At 38.5% G+C, this 21,769-nt stretch overlaps 2 protein-coding genes across 3 annotated transcripts in view; both read right to left on the bottom strand.

Moving 5' to 3' along the window:
- The window catches only part of ajm1 (apical junction component 1 homolog), a 62,892-nt gene extending 61,893 nt beyond the window's left edge, over window positions 1-999 (bottom strand). The window contains exon 1 of the mRNA XM_017460342.3: window positions 1-999. This exon is cut by the window's left edge and continues 144 nt beyond it. The gene's annotated coding sequence lies outside the window, so the exon portion shown is untranslated.
- A 5,939-nt stretch (window positions 1,000-6,938) lies between these two features.
- mapkap1 (MAPK associated protein 1) overlaps window positions 6,939-21,769 on the bottom strand; it is a 97,268-nt gene continuing 82,437 nt past the window's right edge. For both annotated transcript variants that reach the window (XM_017460346.3, XM_047151764.2), the window contains 5 exons: window positions 14,706-14,813; window positions 12,714-12,854; window positions 11,369-11,506; window positions 9,350-9,447; window positions 6,939-9,146 (listed from right to left, as the gene is read on the bottom strand). In XM_017460346.3, coding sequence (XP_017315835.1) covers window positions 9,024-9,146; window positions 9,350-9,447; window positions 11,369-11,506; window positions 12,714-12,854; window positions 14,706-14,813 — 608 coding nt within the window. In that variant the 3' untranslated portion in view covers window positions 6,939-9,023. The remainder of the gene's footprint in view (window positions 9,147-9,349; window positions 9,448-11,368; window positions 11,507-12,713; window positions 12,855-14,705; window positions 14,814-21,769) is intronic.

Genomic DNA, 21,769 nt, shown 5'->3' with positions numbered 1-21,769 from the left:
TTCTCAGTAGAATAGGGTTGCCAGTAGTGATGTAGCGTGGTAGCGAACGAGTCGACTCTCTAAACCGGCTCTTTCTAGCGTACCTTTCGGCTCCTTGCGGCTCTTAACGTAAGGAGCCGACTCGCATATTTAAAGAGGCTTTGAAAAAGAAGTAATAAAAAAAATCTGATGATATCGTAGGGTTAGAGATGGGTTCAATAACTCTCATTTACATGTTATTCATTCGGGAGATGCCCTTATCCAGAACGATTTACATTTATTTCATTTATATAACTGAGCAGTTGAGGTTTACAGGGTTCAGAGCCCAGCAGTTGCAGCTTAACGGTACTGTGATTGTTCTTTACTCTTAAAATTTCATAAATTACTGCAATTCATGAATAAACAGATAACTAAGCCAACCTTGTAAACCAAAATATTAACTACTAATAAAATTAGGTTCTGGAGTCAAAGCTACAAGGGGCCAATGTGACAGGGATGCAGAAAACACATGCAAATGCAGAAAATATGAAAATACAGAAAACACACGCAAAGTTAGAAATGCTGCAGGAATAAATAGATAACTAAGCCTACCTTCTAAAACAAAAATATTAATAAAATTAGGATCTGGAGTCAAAGCTACAAGGGGCCAATGGGACAGGGATACAGAAACACATGCAGATGAAGAAAACACATGCAAATGGTTTACAAGAAAACGGAAATGGTTTACGGAAATGGTTTACAAGAAAACAGAAATCTTTCCCAGGGATGTGTGATTCCCATCGGACTGATCATTTAAAACATAGCTATAAATACCTAGATGTTGCTTTCCCTATTTAGACACGTTTTACCAAATGTGCCAATAGTTGCGTGAGATCCACCATCTTGCTGCAGTATTCATGCTGCAACAATATCACTTAACACTTTGAGCTAGAAAATTCACAGGGAAAGACTTTGAATTTGTTTTTAGTGAAATTCAGTGAATAGCCTGAAAAAGTGCTAAACCTGTATAATACTGGGACTGTATGGAGATGCACCATATGGGAGCTGATACATACAACATTAAAGTTGTCTACATACAGGGTCAACTTATGCTCTAATCCATATCTGCATATCGTGTTTATTTCATGTATTGCATTTGAGCATAATAGAGACGGGCTTGATCGCAATGGCATATAACATTGGACTTTTTGGTGAACCCTGGCATGTACCCTTTTGTTAGTTGGAACTATGAGCAGTGATTCCTGTTGGTTGACTACTGATGCCCTTGGTGATAATTACAGGAGTTTAATCCATTTAATGAAATTGGGACCATAAACCACATCTTCTCAAGCATTCAAACCAGTGTCCCCACTCTGCCCTATCAAAGACTGTTCCCGCATCCAGAGAAATGACAACTTCTGCCACCTCAATGGATACTGGAGAAAATATAACATTCAAATGGTAATAAAGGAGTGGTGATCTCTCATAAATACAATTTGATCAGATGAGATAATTGTGTCCATAGTAATTTCCAATCATTGCACAAAAGCTTTAGCACACATGTTGCCATCACATTTTATTAATAAGATGGGGTAGTATGAACCCCCCCTCTGCTTCATCCCTCCCTATATAATAAAAGTTAAATAGATAACTCTTGAAAAATTCAGGTTCAATGGGCTTTATTTAGGTTAAAGTTTTTTTGTTTTGTTTTTTTTATTCAACTGGGTAACTGTTTGGACATGGGGCCTTGCTGTTTTGCATTGCATGAAAACCTTTTGCAATTTCTGGCAGTGTCAGATGAAACTCAAGCTCTAACTCATTAATCATAAGGTTGCCATTATCTTTCTTAATACAAGAAATTTGTTGTTGAGATAACCTTGTTTTAGTTGGTGTGCTTATAAAAAGACCAGCCTTCATTCTTAAGTCATGTGACCTAAGCAGCATTTTTTTCAGAATTCTCAGAAGATAATCAGAAGGTAATTCATATTTTGCTTGAAGCTAATAATTTGGAGAGACAAAATGTTGACAGTCTATGGCGTGTATAGAATTTCTAAGTTGTAAATCACACACAAACAAGCCATGTGGTCTACTCAGAGGACCTTTTGTCATCCTTTCCTGAACTCTTTCTCAGGACGTTATAGCTTATCTAACAGATAGCTTATCTAATTGGGGTGAGTTCGCCTGCTTGAGGTTACCATCCTGCAATAAATTAAATGGTGTCCTTCCCATGTTATAAATTGGTCACTGAATGAAAATATTCACTTCAAAGATGTACAGAGTATGTAGGGTGGCTTGTCTTGGAAGAGATCTTGGGAAGAAATCTTTTAACATCTGGCCTCAAGAGAGACTCTACAATTTGATCTCTGGTGCAATTCCATATTCATCTTATTCTGATGACACAGGGTCCTGTTTGGGGAAATAACAGTAACAGCTCATTCAAAGGGACTTGTAAGGTGGATGCTCAACATAATCTAATACTAATAATAGATACAGTTTTCAATTTTCAATCAATTTTACTGTATCAAGAGAGCTGAAAGGACATTTTTACTTTTTAATGAACATTGTGGGTGTCTGTCCTTTTTGTTTAATTTTCAGTCTCTTTTCTCTCTTCATATGTATGAGAATCAAAACTCTTTTCTGAAATCTTTTGAGATTACATATCCCACACTTCCACCCAGTGAGGCTGAATGAAAGGACAAAACCAAAAAATGTGAGTGTGATCTGCAATTAGTTGGTCCACATTCTCTCCAACATTCACACAAAGGTCCTGTTTGTTTGGACCTCTGTTTAGGTGTAGTGAAAAACAAAACATATTTTTAAGTGTCTCCAACCAAGGGAGTTAGTAAACCAGACTGAGTTTGCCTTCTCTGTTACACCTGATTCTCTCCCAATGTTGATTTACTGTATAGTTGTTTTGTTATTCAAGGGACTAATGGCTTAGTATAATCTGCCTACAAGGCTTTTATTCCTTCCAGAATTATATGCATTCATTAATATTTGAATGGATTAGGGCATTTTACACAGCTGCAGTTACCTGCAAATGTCCAGCCTTTCTAACCCAAATGCGTGACTTAAACACTGGAACCTGTTGAGGTTTTTTTTTACATGATATTACAGAGGGAGGTAATACTGCAACGGGCGCTTTGCCTGTATCTACAATCTAAGGATCCTGGGATAAAATCTGGGTCATACAGTGGTATTCAATAAAGACAACTCCTCCACTTTGCCTCACAGGCAGTGTTGCACCAGTATTCAAGAGGTGTCATTTAAGCTGATGAGTATTCAATCCGAATAGAGGGCCACTAACACCTGGCCCTCTCCTTACAATGTGGAGTATTTCCCTTTACTATTTTGTCATTCCAAAACAAATTTGTATAGTTATCCCATTCCCTATGATGTTCAGATGGGACTTCTATTAGAAGCGACAGAAACAAATATTGTAATCTGAGTAAAATGTTCATTTTAATTGTCTGGACTCTAAATACAATCTAGAAGTAATGAACTCCACCTATTAATAGCCTGATTTCTTTTTTTATTAATACAGTTATAGTTAGTCTCATACAGTGAGGATAAATCCTTTAACAGGTGAACTCCTAAATACTTGAGAAGCATACCACTTGAAATTGTATGCATTCCATTGTAGAGGTGTAATGGACTACTCGTACCTGGCTCTGCTGAATATTAAGAAAATATCCTGAGTATCTCCCTTATATAATGCGAGTCTGGATTTTTAAGACATAATTTGTCAGTATCTGCATCCCCATTGTAAACCTATAGGGTTAAATGAACTTCCATTCACATTAATCCTTGCTACTGGGGAAGAACAGTGTGCACTGTTCAAAAGACATGACTTGGTAAAGAAATTCCCACCCTACTAAGTAAAAGCTTTTAAGTGTCTAGGCTGAGCAGAATATTTTGTTTCTTTGTTAATATAATTAATAATATGAAGGGCCATACTTATGTTATTTTGAGTTTGCCTATTTTTTTTATGAAGACTGTATGGTCTTCATCAATTAAAAGAGGCATCACCATGGGCAGTGATCCCTCCTTCAAAATATAATTGAAGTAGGACTGGAGTAGAGGAAGGAGCTGTTCTTTCATAAACATATACCACTCTGGAGGAAACCCATCCATACCTGGTGACTAACTAGTATTAAGGGTAGAAATTGCTTCATCACTTTCCTCACTAGTTATAGTTGAGCCTAGCATTGTGTTCAGTATCAATAGAGGGAAGGTCTAAATAATTTCAATAGTGGACTCATCAGCTTTATCCGGTTGATTGTAAAGGGATTTCTAAAAATTTTCAATGCTTTCTGAATTCCATCAAGGTCACTGGTTATCATATTTGAAGCAGGGTCTCTAATCTTATGTATTGTGTACTCTTTTTGTTTTTTTCTCTTAGTCTCCATGCTAACATTTTTGCAGCTTTTGGGCCTATATCATATTACCTTTACTTCATGAACCTTATACTCTTTTCCACTTCTTCACTGAGAATTCTGTCTATTTCTTGCCTGGTTAGCCTAATTTGGTCTAGAAATAGGGTGGTTTATTAATACTTTGGGCCAATTCCTTCAGTTTTCGTTGCAGATTGAGTAAAGTTCTGGCTCTTTAAGAAAAATTTTTTTTTATCAGTGCTAGTTCCAGTCAGAACTGCTGATTGGAACTAGTCATAGTTGCTGATTGGAACTATGCGACTGCATCCCATAATATGGCTGGACCTACATCTCCATTACTGTTATCCTATAGATATGATTTTAAGCCTGCTACAATTGCAGTTCTAAATGAAGTGTCATTAAAATACCATTATTTAACCTCCACAATGTTCTCTTTGTTCTACCATCAAGGTGATAAATATTCACTCACCGTCCATTTTATTAGGAACACCTGTACATTCATGTAGTTTTCTAATCAGCCATGTGGCAGCAGTGCAATGCAAATAATCATGCAGATACAGGTCAAGAGCTTCACTTAATGTTCAGATCAACACCAGAATGAAGAAAAAGTGTTATCTCTGTGACGCTGATTGTGGCATGGATTTTGGTACCAGAAGAGCTGATTTTAGTATTTCATAAGCTGCTGATCTCCTGGGATTTTCACACACAACAGTCTCTAGAGTTTAAACAGAATGGTGTGAAAAACAAAAAACTTTGAGTGAGAGACTGTTGTGGGTGGAAATACCTTGTTGATAAGAGAGGTCAGAGGAAAATGGCCAGATTAGTTTGAGCTGCCAGGAAGGTATAGTAACTCAAATAATGGTAAGCAGAAAAGTATGCACAAAACATTGAACCTTGAGGTGGAACAGCAGACCACATTGGGTTCCACTGAATAAAAGCCCACATTTTTTTGGCACACCACCTCTATATCCAGCAGTTCAGCTGCCATAACCGGCAGTAAGCTACATTGCCATGCCTACAGCGCAGTGAAAAATTATTTGCCCCATCCTGATCTCTGATACAAAATATTTTTATATTTTCAAACAAAATACAACATAACACAAAGGCAACCTGAGTGAACACACAATAGTTTTTATTTATTTATTATTGAAGCACAAAAAGTTATCCAACTCCTATCACCAATGTGAAAAATTAATTGCCCCCTTAAAATTAAAATCTGGTTGTGCCACATTTAGCAGCAATGATAAGCAAACAAACACTTCCGATAACTGGAGATCATTCTTTCCTTTACTTCTAGGACTAGGACTTACTGGTATGATATTTTTTTGTGTGGAATTCTGTGTTTGTTTTACGCCAGATGTAACGGGACCCCAGTCTTCCAAACAGTTCCACCTTCGACTCATCAGTCCACAGAACTTTCCCAAAAGGTTTGAGGATCATCAAGGCTTATTGTTCTTCTGGGTTAGTAGCGGTTTTTGCCTCGCCACTCTTCTATAGATGCCATTTTTAACCAGTGTCATTCTGATAGTGATGATGAGCTGTGAACAGTGACCTTTGCTCCTGTCCTTGGGGCTTTTGGTGACTTCCTGGATGAGTTGTTGCTGTGCTTTTGGAGGAATTTTGGAAGGTCGGCCACTTCTGGGAAGGCTCACTACTGTGCCGAGTTCCATTTGGAGATAATGGCTCTCACTGTGGTTCGTTGGAGTCCCATAGCCTTCGAAATAGCTTTGTAATCCTTCCCAGACTGATGTATTTCAATCACCTTCTACCTCATCATTTCTGGAATTTCTTTCAATTTTGGCATCATGTGTTACTGGTTAAGACCTTTTAACCAACTTTCTGTTGAATAAGTTCTATTTACGTGTTGATTTGACTGAACAGGGTTTGCAGTAATCAGGCCTGGTTGCGTCTAGTCCAGCTGAACCCCATTATGAATCCAGTTTCATAGATATGGGGAATTAGTAACTATGCAGGCAAATACATTTTCACACAGGCCCAGTTGGTATTGGATAACTTTTTTGCTTCAATAAGTAACTATCATTTATAAACTGTATGAATTTCTGATGTATAAACAGGGCCTGTTGTCATGGATTTAACAGCTAATAGCCCTAAGTTAACTATGAAATGCCAACTTTACTTTCACAAGTATTAATAGTACAATTACAATATAATTGTATAATTATATTTTTCAAAACTATATTTTGAAAATGTATAAAAAGTATATAAATATTACAAATATGGGACAAAATGAATGTCTAAGGAAGACGAACTATCTGACAAACAAACAATGATCTCTCCACTATACACACTATACAGTTAGCATGAATAACAAATATATGCCCATCAACAATGGAGATATTAAATTAGTAAACTATTAGCAGAAATCCTTTTCAGGCTCACTGTGTCTGGTGAAATGGGTGAACAAAGATTTGTCACTGTGATAATGGTACAAGGCCTGTTGTGGGCTTGTTAAATTGGGTTCTGATTTGCTGGAAATTTTGTATTAAGCTGCTTTCACCAGAATTTAATGCAGAACATTGATTATCAGCTTCCGGTGATGGGGCAGAAAGAAACAGAGCACAGCAGTATTTATACCAGTCTTTATTGGGTCAATTTACTTAAATACAGTATCTGCACAATCTAGCAAATACTTTTAATGCCATATGTCTTATTAAAATGTGTTTAATTTGAAATGCAATTATGTAGCACTTATTCCCAGAAAAGGAAGGCCCTACTGTCAGTTCATTTATTAGCACTGCAGCTTCACAGACCACAAACGAGGGGAGGGGTGTTGGGGGGATGATGCATCAAGCAGTCAACACAAAATGGCAGCCAGAAATTTGGATTAAAATTGAGGTGAAGCATGAGTTTTGGATTTGAAAAAAAAAAAAAATCCAGTTAAAAAAACAAACAAACAGCTTTTGGGTTAAGTTACATTTTGCCAGTTTGATCCAATTTTTTAACTAAAGCAAAGGGATAAGCAAAGACAGTAACATGCAGATTTAACAAGCCTAAAATATATAATGTATAAAGTAAAAAGAGTATTTTATACATTCTCAATTTGCTTTAAAAAAAATAACAAAAAAAAATCAAAACAATAGTCAACCCTGGTTAACCACTATAGGCAGTGGTAATCTCATGGATATTTTCTTGTGAATATGTGGACACATGACAAAATTTTCTGACAAAGTCAGGTAGTGACGTCTGCTGCAGTATTTGGTTATCTTGGACTCACAAAACCATTTTCTCCAGAAGCATTATATTTTACCCCTCCTAACTGCCAGGGGCGGTGAGAATGACCTGGATGGTTAGAGTTTCATGAGGAAAAGGACAAATATAATGACTATGAGGAGGAGATACACATTACAGTGTTGTACTTTGGAATGGAGCCTCTCCTTAGACAGGGCTGATGTAGACAGGTGGTCTGAGGATTGGATGCCTGTTATCAGATATAAATATTACTGCAGGCCATGCACCTAGCACAGCAAGGAACATGCCCTGCATCCCCACTTTTAAGAAATGCTGCATTTGTTAATTGAGTGATTCACAAAATTGGGTGGAAAACAAGTAATCAACCAAAAGGTCACCCAGATTTATATGAGCACCAACGCATGATTATTGACAGAGCATGCAGCTTAAACATTTTTCAGAGACACTCATTAATGAAACAGCTTTGACCTGAGGTCATACAATGTGTGCATGTGAAACCTGCATTCTCATAATTCTCTTTTACTCAAAGCCATATCCTGGCCATACCATGTACATATTGTGTACACATGGCTCAAGCCATTTGAGGCGTAAAGAAAAAAGAGGAACGATTTCAGTACAACAGCAGTATATACTGACACGTCAATATGTGACTTTGTTGGAAGGTCTCGGCATGTGTGCATACACTCAACAAGGTGATTCTCATCACCCTTGGTGGCTAGGAGTGATGAAATAGAACAAATCACAGGGGGGGGGGGAATACAATTAATAATTTATCTAATTTCTGGAACCTAACAACCAAATATATTAAAATAAGTCTGGTTCAGTTTTACTGTTAAAAGTCACAAGCAAAAATGCCTTGATTTAAGTAAAATTTTTAAGTCCCCAGACTGCTGTGTTTTTAATTTAAGTTTGAGTAAGAAGGTTTTTTTTTTTATATGGTCCCGAATGTGGTTGCCATTTTAAATTTTGATTTTATGTCCACCTGCATGCATTTGATACACTTGTATGCAGTGGACATAATACAAAAACACTAACCCTGGCACAAAAATGCAGCTTCGCTTTCCTTATGCTATAGTGACAAAGACTGGATGGTGTCAAATAAAATTGTCCTGTTTTATTTTCTCGTTTCACATTTTTCAATGACAGTAGAGAGTATCAGTGCAGATAATGGCTAAGTCCAATATAGAGACAGACACTGAGGAGTTTCAACTACTGAGTCTCCTGCTCTTAATCTTTACCTCACAACCTTAATTTCATCAGCTTCTATTAATTTACATTCTAGTTTCTTCTTTTCCTTCCTTAAACATTGTGTTTTCCCCATCTTTTCCCCTTAGACATTGTTATGATTGTTTTTACTTCTCTCTTGTTGAAGCTATTGCATTACACCCTTTCAGTTTTATTAAAGGCTTCTGTTTAACAACAATTTTGTCCTTCTATTTTTCTCAGAGGTCTGACTATGTCCTACTGGCTTGATTTCTTGTCTTTTTGAAAGCTAAAACTGGTACGACGGCTGAGTTTGCGTTGTTTCTGTGCAAAATACTCAGCTCTTGAGGTGCTGGCTCGAGACTCAAGGATGTAGTTCACCTAATAGACAGCCAGAAAATCAAAGAGCAAATGCAGCATTCAGTGATAACATTAAGTATTCTGACATTCTATTCTTGAAAATAACAGAAAAATATTAAATGGTGTCCTATTGTTTTATACCCGTTATACTGACATCAGGTGTATGGCTACTGAAAGTTTAAACAACATTTAATAACAATAAATAAATTGAGATGATACTTCACCTTTAGCACGATCTCATTGACTGTAGCAGCATCACATTCAAAGTAAAGGACCTTGTAGTCATGGTTGCTAAGATATGTGAGCTTAAATATTGCGTGGCCTGCAAGAATATCAAAAACATTGTAAAAATGTCATGTTAGTCTATTACAAATTGCAGTCATAATCAAACTATTTGCTGGATTTTGTTCCCTATATTCCTATTTACAGTGCACTTTGAAAGTAATGGAATAACAATCACAGTTCATTTGTTTTTGCTATAAAGTCTACACACCACTGTTAAAATCGTAGGTTTTTGTGATGTAAAAAATGAAACTAAGCTAAATCTTGTCAGAACCAATTTTCACATTTATTGTGAAATTTCAACATATAATTATCAAGTGACAAACAACCAGAAATGTTTTTTTTTGGGTGGGAAGAAAAAAACCCTCCAATACCCAGCTTGCATAAGTGTGCACTCTTTTATAATTGGGAATGTGGCAGAATTGTGTTCAGAGTCAACCAATCATTCAAACTCATGTTAAATACTAATTGTTATACACCTGCCATCAATTAAAGTGACTGATTACCCCCAAATAAAGTACAGCTGTTCCTATAAGATTTTCCTGACATCTTCTTGGTAAATCCAACTGGAAAAGCCATGGGCCACAAAGAGCAGGCCCATGGTTGAGGGTTAGAATTTTTTATTTTTTTTAATTATTATTATTATTTTTTACACAAGGCATTGGCTACACCATGGAACGTTGTAAAGACAATAATCAACAACTGGAGAAAATATGGCATGACAGTGACACTCCAAAGAACAAGACGTCCCTCTAAAATTGAGGAGAAAATCAGTCAGGGTGGCTGCTTAAAGGCCTACACCAACATTTAAAAAATTGCAACAATTTCTGGGAAGTACTGGTTGCTCCCTTCATGTGACGACACATCTCCTGAATTCTTCATATCTCTGGGCTATTGGGTAGGATTGCAAGATGGAAGCTTTTTTTTAACCAAAAAATAAACATTTTGTCCATAATACTAAAAGATATTTTTTGCAAAAAAAGACAGCACATCACCAAAAGAACACCATCCCCATGTGGAAGCATGGTGGTGGCAGCATTATGCTTTGGGGCTGTGTTTATTCAGTTGGAACAGGGGCTTTAATCAGAGTGGATTGAATAATGAATAGCTCCAAATACCAGTAAATTTTGGCACAATATATTAATGCTTCTGCTAAAACACTTAAGATGAAGAGGAATTTCACCTTTCAGCATGACAACAACCCAAAGCACACTTCCAAATCAACAAAGAAATGGCTTCAACAAAACAAGTTCAAGGTTTTGGAATTGCCCAGCCAGTCCAGACCTAAATCCAATCAAAAATCTGTGGGGTGACCTGAAGAGGGCTGTACACAGGAGATGCCCAGCCAATTTGACAGAGTTAGAATGATTTTGCAAAGAAGAATGGCAAAATATTGCAAAGTCAAGATGTGTCAAACTGATAAATGATGAATGAAATGCTGTAATAAAATCTAAAGGTACTTCAACTAAAGTATTAGTTTAGGGGTGTGTGCACACTTATGCAACCAGGTTATTGTACTTTGGTTTGTTTGTTTTTTTTTTAAATCCCCCTAAAATGTTTTATTGTTTTTCACTTTAATCAGTGGATCAAACTTTCTAAATAAAGGCAGAAAAGGTTCTGACATGATTTTATCTCGGTTTAATTTTTTTATATCACAAAAACCTGCCATTTTAACAGGTGTGTATAGACTTTTTATATCCACTGTACAGGTGAGCAACAGACTAAAGCCAACTCGGTAACAACAGTAAAAAGAGTGTTTTGTACAAGCCAACTTGTACAAACAGGTTGTACTTCACCTTAGTAACCTGGAGAACATTATACTTTATATATAAAGTTCTCCAAGTTGATAAGATAATGCAGCTATTAAAACCCAGTCCAAAAACTAAACTGATGCTGTCTAACCATCACTGGTTCCAAAGGGATCTTTACATCTAAATTACTTCATTAAATGCAGTACTAACTTGGACTCTTCTCCTCTACCAGATCACATGCGCAAAGTAGGTCTGAGTCGATGGAGATGGGTTTCTGTCGTATCCAGAACTTAGTGCTTGTTTTCTGATTGGTGACAGGATCAATCTCCACCTTCTCACCTGATATACCTAAAGTAGAATGGTTTGAATTGGGTTATTCTTTAAATTCTACACTGTAATGTAACACAAAATGATTCATCAGTAGAATAAAGTAGTGCCTAAATAAAAAAACAACAACACCATAATCTACCATATATAATAAACTTTAGATACAGTATATGGTGCATAATTTATTATACTGTAGAACATTTTATGTAAGGAATAAAACACAGCAGGGTGTGATGCTAAGTGGTGTGAGGCAGAGCCCAGTCTAGGCTAAAGGCTAACCCTTCTAGACCAGTGGTCATCTCATTATTTTTTATTACCTCTTTATTTCAAATAAACTTTACTTGCTATATAATAAAATTGACTCACTCAGGCTCAGACTGACTGCCCAGTGTGATTTCTCCACTTTAGTATTAACTGAAAATTTCTAAATAAAGGCAGAAAACTTTGCTTTACTGCATATGCCATGACTCTGTGGTTTAATAGCTACTGTGCTCACATGCTTCTACAGGGAGAAAATCTCCTCATCCAAGAAGACCAGGAAAAGAGGACTGTGTGTGTAAGTGTACACTTTGGTGTACAAATGCTTTTACTGTCACTAGCCACTACTCTACATCAGTGGATAACCTAACATTAAATAACTAGCCTCACTACCTGCTAAGGGAATACCATCATTACTGCTGTTTAAATCCTGTTGAGTGTGAGTGCTATGGATGTGCTGGGGGTACACAACTCAGTCAGTTCACTTCAAAACAAACACCCTGAGGGCTTGTTTTTTTATTTATTTTATTGTCCCAAATTCATGGCTGACGTTTGACTGGCTCCAGTGAATTAGCCTTGGGTGTGGGGGTGTGTGCAGATGTGCATGCATTTCTGTCTTGCACCCAGTGTTCCCAGGACAGGCTCAGGATGCACCGTGAACCAACCTAACCCTAAAGCCATTGCTGAAGATGTTGGTATTTGTTAGAATAATTCTGTTTAAATGAAATAGATAATTCTGTGTTTAAATAAAACAATACAGCATCTGCATATTTTTAAGCATATTTTCAAAATGTCACTCACTGCATTTGTTCTTTTACTACATATATTTTTGTTAATTTCAATGAAAAATGGCAGTACTTCTGGAGGACACACTATGTAGCTATTGGTAATAGATCCTAACATTACACAAAGGTTCATATTAGTGAATCAATATTTGACAGGATCAGTATTTGTCCACAGAGTAACATACCTAGCTGAACATCAGTAGTGAAGCGGAGCTTGTGGATCATGCTTATCTTAAAAGATTTGTAGTGGTGACTGCTCAACATATCTTGTACGGTATTGATGTCTATGGGCGGGTCTTCTTCTGAGCTCTCCTCTCCTCTGGAGCCTTTTAGGGAAGACAAGGGGAGAAAGGAGAGAGAAAAAAAAATTGGAACAAACAAGGCAAAAAGTAAGAAGGGTGGTAGAGAATGAAAAGTACAGTATCTCACAAAAGTGAGTACACCCCTCACATTTTTGTAAATATTTGATTATATCTTTTCATGTGACAACACTGAAGAAATGTCACTTTGCTATAATGTAAAGTAGTGAGTGTACAGCTTGTTTAACAGTGTAAATTTTCTGTCCCCTCAAAATAACTCAACAAACAGCCATTAATGTCTAAACCGCTGGCAATAAAAGTGAGTACACCCCTAAGTGAAAATGTCCAAATTGGGGCCAATTAGCCATTTCCCCTCCCCGGTGTCATGTGACTTGTTAGTGTTACAAGGTCTCAGATGTAAATGGGGAGCAGGTGTGTTAAATTTGGTGTCCTCGCTCTCACACTCCCTCATACTGGTCACTGGAATCTCAACATGGTACCTCATGGCAAAGAACTCTCTGAGGATCTGAAAAAAGAATTGTTGCTCTACTTAAAGATTGCCTAGGCTATAAGAAAAGTGCCAAGACCCTGACACCGAGCTGCAGCACGGTGGCCAAGACCATACAGTGCATTAACAGTACAAGTTCCACTCAGAACAGGCCTCGCCATGGTCGACCAAAGAAGTTGAATGCACGTGCTCAGCGTCATATCCAGAGGTTGTGTGGGGGAAATAGACATGAGTGCTGCCAGCATTGCTGCAAAAGTTGAAGGGTTGGGGGGGTCAGCCTGTCAGTGCTCAGACCATACGCCACACACTGCATCAAATTGGTCTGCATGGCTGTCATCCCAGAAAGAAGCCTCTTCTAAAGATGATGCACAAGAAAGCCCACAAACAGTTTGCTGAAGACAAGCAGACTAAGGACATGGATTACTGGAACCATGTCACATGGTCTGATGAGACCAAGATAAACTTATTTGGTTCAGATGGTGTCAAGCGTGTGTGGCGGCAACCAGGTGAGGAGTACAAAGACAAGTGTGTCTTGCCTACAGTCAAGCATGGTGGTGGGAGTGTCATGGTCTGGGGCTGCATGAGTGCTGCCGGCACTGGGGAGCTACAGTTCATTGAGGGAACCATGAGTGCCAACATGTACAGTGACATACTGAAGCAGAGCATGATCCCAGCATGTATTCCAGCATGATAACGACCCCAAACACACCTCCAAGATGACCACTGCCTTGCTAAAGAAGCTGAGGGTGAAGGTGATGGACTGGCCAAGCATGTCTCCAGACCTAAACCCTATTGAGCATCTGTCCTCAAACGAAAGGTGGAGGAGCACAAGGTCTCTAACATCCACCAGCTCTGTGATGTCATCATGGAGAAGTGGAAGAGGACTCCAGTGGCAACCTGTGAAGCTCTGGTGAACTCCATGCCCAAGAGGGTTAAGGCAGTGCTGGAAAATAATGCTGGCCACACAAAATATTGACACTTTGGGCCCAATTTGGACATTTTCACTTAGGGGTGTACTCACTTTTGTTTTAGACATTAATGGCTGTGTGTTGAGTTATTTTGAGGGGTCAGCAAATTTACACTCTGTTATACAAGCTGTACACTCACTACTTTATATTGTAGCAAAGTGTAATTTCTTCAGTGTTGTCACATTAAAAGATATAATCAAATATTTACAAAAAAGTGAGGGGTGTACTTTCTCTTTTGTGAGATACTGTATACAAATTAGGAAATAAAACCAGTCAAAGCTGACAGCCCTCACAGCTCCCAAGAGTGTGTGGTACAGAGGTATTAAAATAAACTTGTGAGTGACAGCTGGTCTCAAATGTGATTTTTGTTCTTCCTAGGGGTACTGTACGGTCCAAACTCACTGTTCTCTCGGACTAAACAGAACTCCAGTGTGCTCTGACTCTCCAGTGTACTGTCCAGCTCCACTGCCATATTTGGCTCCATCTGCTTTTCCAAACGATACATAGGGCCTACAAGAACACAATAACAACATTTACTACTAGGACTGTTGATTGCCAATGCAGTAAATAAATTAAGGGTGCACATTATAATAATCAACAATTCGTAACTGGCAGTTGTAAGACAATGTGCGCAATGTTTGATGTATTAATGTTATTTTGAAATTAGAGTGTTTAAGTTCTTTTTGCAGTAGCCAAAAAATGGCATTTTTGTCTGTTTGGGGTACTTGTGTTCAGCATTGATTTGTTTTATGATATCACACACTACAGTAGTGGTTAATGGCTCATATCAAAGTGGACACGTAAGACTTTAAGAATTAGCAGTTATGTCAAGTATTTCTTCTTTTACCTAGCCTACCTGTGGCAATATATTCAGAAATATATTTTTTCTAAATTATAAAAAAAATTGTTGTTTACTTTTAACACAAATGTTATATCTTCACAGCAAATGTTGATATCAATCCCATTCCTGGTCTGAAAGATGCTCCAAGTACTTGTCCATGAACACCCAAAATATGAGGACGTTATCTCTAAACACTAAAATTGTGTGTAAGGTTATCCAAACACAGGTTTTATTAAAAAATAAATAAATAAATAATAAAAAAAAACCTCTCCAAAATGGCACAAAACCTCTCCAAATGGCACCAAACGTTTCCAAATGGCACAAAACATCCCCAAATGACATAAAACCTCTCTAAATGGCACACAGCCTATAAAAATGGCACAAAGCCTTTATAAATGGCAGACTTCTAGAAATAGCAAACATTTTTTTTAAATGCACAATATAACCTCTCCAAATGACACAATATGAAAACAAATGGCAGTAGCATGAAGTCTGTTACACAATGTATAATTTCACACACACAAAAAAAATTCTGAAACATACTCATAAAATATAATGTTTATTAAAAATAGCAACAGAGCCCCATTAGCCAGCACTGTCACATAATATTCTAGTCACATATAGGCATGCAGAAGGTGCTGTTTCCACCTCCTATGACATGGACGAGGGGTTGGATATTAGGAGGCAAAAAAACTATTTAAAAAAGTAGAAAAATGTAAAATGGAGAACATGAATAGAAGTACAATTCATATGAACAAGTAAAAAAAAAAAAAAAAGTGCTTTGAACACTTGAGCTCACAGAGCTTGGCTGTCCTTGAGATCATGCCACTCAGTGAAACAAAGACGGTCCGGTATAATGCAGAGAGGGACATCACAAGACCGGCACTTATAAATTGTTTTGCTGTACTTCTTCCTTTGAAGGCAGAGTACACAGTGTCTCCTCCCAGCTGAGGCTTTGTCTTTCTTAGCAGAGGCAAAGGCAGCCACAATGGTTACTGGGTCGCATGGCCTGCTCTCTGCCACCTTGAAACACTTTGCCAACATTGCAGCTTCCACTGGCTCAGGGGCTCCATCCGAACTTGTGGCTTCAGCACTCCCAAACTCCACAAGCTGCTGGCACAGGACCTCTCTGAATTTCTTCTGCGTGAGAGGTTTCTGCTGTCTATCTTGCATTTGCTCTTTATAAATAATATAACTATTTACCACAGCTATATCAATAAAATGCAGAAACAGTTTCCTGTACCACTTCATTGTCTTTTTTGACACAGTCAAGTATTTAATGAGAGCATCAGAGAGGTCAACTATCCCCATGTACTTATTGTATGCCTTCACTGCTTCAGGAATGGGGATGGCTTGTGAAGACCAAGTGCCATCTGTTTTCTTGACCCGACGCTGAAATGTGTCTCCACTATATACCTTGTGGACTGTTGAACAGACCGTGACCTCGCGTGCATCCATCCACTTGACATACAGGAGTGGGCCTTTTCTGTTCCATCTAATGTCTGCCCTGGTGTCTTTCTTAGGAAGATCATTGATTTTTGTCTTAGAAAAACCAATTCTGTTTTCCCGGATGGTACCACAAGCCCCATACCATTTCCTGTGAAGATCCTGAAACAGAGTGGTACTAGTGTAAAAATTGTCTACATATATATATGGTACCCTGTGCCAAGTGAGGAGGATGTCAACAGGTCCATAGCAGCCTCGTAGCTCAGGCTCTTTCCAGAATGGGACTGACCTCTTCCCTGGTAGATGCTGAAATTCGAGGCGTAGCCATTCCTCGAATCGGCCAGGACAAACAATTTGAAACCCCACTTTGTGGGTTTTTCCTTCATGTATTGTTTCAGGCCAATATGAGACTTTGTGGCTACCATCCTTTCATCAATGGCCAGGTTCTGGTGAGGCTGGTAATATGCCCTGCATGCCACTAAAAGCTGCTCCATTAGGGACTTCACGCGAAAGAGATGATCGTGGCCAGTGGAGCCTTTCAGCCGGTCATTATGCTCGTCATCTTTGACATTGCTCATATGCAGGTTCCAGAATATTGCTTCAAATCTGCAGCATGACATGACCGAGGTGGGGAATGGGAAATTGTGGAGCCTATCCTTTCTCCATAAATCTCCAACTCTTGTTGGCCTGATTAGACCATAAATAACTAGGCCCAGGAATTTGTGCATTTCCAGGCTAGTTATTCTACGCCACGGTGTCTTCATGCCGTTCTGCTGCTTGTACTCTGCATTCAGGTTTGTGTTGTTGCAGAGACTCTTGATTGCAGCTTTATCAAAAAATAACTGGAACAGCTCAAGAGGGGTATGTGGCTGATGCCCGTCAAGCTGTACCCCAGGAGTGCGGGAAGGAGAAAAGGGATGTTGTACGGGAGGCACATCATTTTCGTCATTATTGTGCCACCTGTCCTATTCCGGTTGTGTTGCAAGTGCATAAGCACTAGCTCTCTTAATGGTAGAAATGGCTGACATACGAGTGCTGCCTCTTCTCTGTCTTCTAACAGGTCTGGCTGGGGGAGAAGGCCTCAGAAGAAGTGTGTGGAGGACCAGGAGCATTTTCTTCTTCCCTGCAATAATAAATAATTATGAAAAATACCCAACATAATTATTACATAATATTCAGTACAAAAGACAACATTTATTGTATAATTTTTGCACAGGTTGCTTATTACTATATGAAGTGCAAGACAAAACATTTTTATGCTACATGCCAAAAACCACCGCGCAGTCATGCACCATGCAAAAAAAAACAACCTGCAGTCATGCGCCATGCAAGAAAAAAAAACCCCGCACTCATGTGCCATGCAAAAAAAAACCCTGCAGTCAAGCGCCATGCGAAAAAACCTGCAGTCATACGCCATGCAAAAGAAAAAACCCCGCAGACATGCTACATACAAAATAACCCCACAGTCATGCTACATGCAAAAAACAAAAACAAAAAAGTCACGCTACATGCAAAAAAAAAACCCCCCGCAGTCATGCTACATGCAAAAAAAAAAAAAAGAAAAAAAAGAAAAAAAAAAAAAAAAAAACCCGCAGTCATGCTACATGCAAACATGAATTTTGACAATACAAGAAAAAAAAAGATAGCAAAATTGCTTACATGTCAAGAAGCGGGTCCAATCCTTGGTCGAATGCTTGCTCCTCATCTGTATCCACGCTATCTTCCTCCGTAAAACCCTCGAATTCCTCGCTAGAGGCACTCCTAAATAATTCCTCCAAAACCTCTGGCAAAGCCAGGCTTTTTCGGGAATGCGCCATTGTTATAAACCGCATGCTGAGCGAAAAGCAAGGGAAAACACTGAGAAAACTATCTGAAACCACAAATATAACAAAGACCAAAACATGCCAAAACTCACTATCAACTTTTGGGGGAAGTCAACTAGGTGTTAATATCCATCAAGGATGGTTGCATAACAAACCCGTCTGGCCTTACAAGCTGATTTGCCTGTACGCGCTGACTGCCAGCATATAGACAGCTCTAGACCAATAAGTGGCGCATAAACTGGCAAGTGCCGACGTTTACGCATTACTATAACTCTGTCTCTGAATGGTCAATCTTAGCAATTGAGGTGTCGTTTGAAAGCTAGAAGTGTCTACAATTTGGTCCATGTGGGTGTCAATCAAGTGACACTGCCCAATTAAAATTTAGGAGGTGGGTTGTTCAGCATAGCCAAAGCAGATTAGTTTTTTTTAAAAATGTGTCTCAGTTCAGTTTATAGCTAATTACTAACTACCAGAGGGGTGGGATAACAAAACACTTAACGCATTTTGAAGAAGACATTTTTGACTAAATGTGGAACTTCGCATTTGTTTTCTTCAATAAATTTGTTGGACTATATACCCATAGAAATGTGCATGATTTATAAAACCGCGAGCGAACTGGATTTTCGTCTATGTAGGAAATGTAACGTACTAAGCGTTTATACAAGTCCGATCTTGAGTTTAAATGTTATAATTTTATTGTGGCAGTTGTATATGGTGTTTTACTATCAAAAAAGCTTTAGTCGTGCTCTCCAATTTATCTCTGTCCCAGTGTTTTTGGAGAGGTGTGGCTTGCTTGCCCAGCAGGGGGATCAAATTCCACCCCTTTCCCATCCCCCTGCTCACCAGCAGTTAAGCACACAGTCATGAAACTGCACACACAGAAAGCCAACAGTGTCCTGACTAATCTTATACCAGAACTGCTGCAATAAAAGAATTCATTTGTTTATACTAATTGAAAATGTCCAATAAATCGTCTGATAAAACGCCAGTGTCAGTGTTTATGGGGTTAATAGACAGGGCATTGTTTATCTACTAACACACTTCCACAGATATCAACAGTCAGGAATTTTCTAGTGACAAATACAGACAAATATATAGCAATGTAGCACAATTCCTGACTGGTTTGTTATAGTTTATTGGAATTTGTTGCTTGTAAATATTTTCAACTTCGTGTTTAGAATTTTGCTGTTATTAATTTAATGGTTAACTTCAGTCCAGTAAATGTACAGCTGTTATAATACATGCATCATAAGGAGTTGAAAACTGAATGGTCTTGAACAGGATAATGTCGTTTGACGTGGGTTATTAAACTTTCTTCACTGTTCGTGTTATGAGTACCAAGCTGTGGACATGGTACAATACAGTGGAACAGTGTGAAACTAAATCTCAGATGAGTGATATTTTTGCTGCAAGGTTAGGTTACAACATTTAAAGGCACAGGCTTACTGAAACTGAGTATCGGAAAATGACCAGACAAGTTTTTTTTCCCCGCAGTGTGAAATATTTTTCCTTATTTTCCATGATTATGATTCAATCATTTAAGATCAGTTGAATGTGATTGTCTTTTTGATTTGTCTTTTGATTTTCTCATGTTTTTCTCTTATGTTTTCCTTAACTAGCCTTGGGTATGTTGCTTGCATGTACATATGAGTATAAAAGCCAACCGTATCCATCTTATGTTTAGACTAAGATTAAGACTACGAAACGCTGTAGTGCCCAGGGAGTCTTTGCGCGTATGATAAACCATCTCTTTGACTGTACCCTGGCTTTTGGTCTCCTGATTCTCCAAACATCTTACTTTTGGTGAAGCTGAAGCATTTTGATCATCCAGAAAAGATGATCGGCAGGATAGGATGTACTCCGTCTGCTCATCAGCCATCTCAACTGATCCAGTGATCCTGTCCATGGTGGTCTCGAGACAAGCATATGTCAGCACGGGTGAGTGAGTAGGTCATCCTATCCAAAGAACTAGTTGGATGTTTGATGATTCAGTTTAGTGAAGCTAGCTAAAATAGTGAGTTTGACTTAAAAGAAGTTTAGTCGAAGTTTCTCGATCAAACGAGTTGTGTTGTTCATTTTGGCAATGGCAATGGGTGTTCAGGATCCTAAGGGTGTTGTTGAGTTTTCCTCACCAACTGTTTTCTTGCCTTATGCTGATAACACTAGTTTTGAGAAAGAGCTACGGCAAATGCCAGATAAAGTGTGTGTAAAGAAAAATATTAAACTATGTAAAGATCTTGATATTTCAGAACAGACAGTGTGGAGTAGAGAGCAGTGTTTTTCAGCTTTGGAGATCTGTGCCAATCATAAAGACTCTGAGGCAATGGTGCAAGTGTTTTGACAATGGTATGTTTTCCTAATGCAAGATTGGAATGAGAAAATACACTGTTGTCTTTGACTAAACTGATCAAAGCAAAGAGGCTGTATCCATCTCTTAAGCGTTCTAAAAGTAAGTCAAAACGGTAGTCTTCGAGCCCTCTGATGACGAGTCAGGTGACTGTCTTAGATCCAGCAGCCAGTGGCATAGCACTGATGTTGATTAAAGAATCAAAGCCAAAAGTGCAGGAGGAGGCTAAAGTGAGGTTAAAATATCAACCAATGAGACCTGAACAAGCAGATAAAATGACAAGGGATTTTCAACATCCTAGAGAAATGGGCATGGGTCCATTAAAATCCAAGTCAGGCTGTACAACCTGCATCCTTTTGGATGTTATTGTTAAATGCTCTCAAATATTTCTGTCTACCGAAGTGGAGAAGTTTTTATGATGACTGTGAAGGAAAACAGTCACTCGCGTTGATCAGAGGGGTACAGAAATTTATGGAGGGTATCCTTGAGCGCATTTGTGGTTTTGTGGACAGTACTGAGATTTGATTCCTTACTTTTGCACTGAAGCTACAAGGATAATGCAACTAACAAGTAATAGACGTCAATCACACACCAAACACTTCCCATATCATAGTTCATTTCTTCATATATTTGCTTCAAATTAGATGTGATTTTAAAGCCTGCTTCTGCTGAGATAGTCTTGGCTTCAGAATCAACAAAATTCCAGGGGGTGGAGCTGGATTTGATCCAACTCCTCCTATATGCCTTATCCAAACCCTAACCCACATAATGCTGAACCCTAACCCACATGAAACAACACATTAAACACACTTATCCAGCCAGAAACACACGGAGTTGTCTCCACCTCCTGGACTTTTGGCTCGACTCTGCCCCGGTAGGAGAAGTTGGATCTGGTACGACTGTACCACATCAATGTTTTGTTCAACACTAAGGGGGAACTTGTGCTTCTGCCTGCTACCGAAAGAATTCTGACCACTCCAGACTGTTCCCGCAGAAAGTTTGATCAAAC

This window comes from Ictalurus punctatus, chromosome 28 (genome assembly GCF_001660625.3).
Source record: "Ictalurus punctatus breed USDA103 chromosome 28, Coco_2.0, whole genome shotgun sequence".
Taxonomy (NCBI): Eukaryota; Metazoa; Chordata; class Actinopteri; order Siluriformes; family Ictaluridae; genus Ictalurus; species Ictalurus punctatus.
This window is presented reverse-complemented; position numbering and strand designations above follow the sequence as displayed.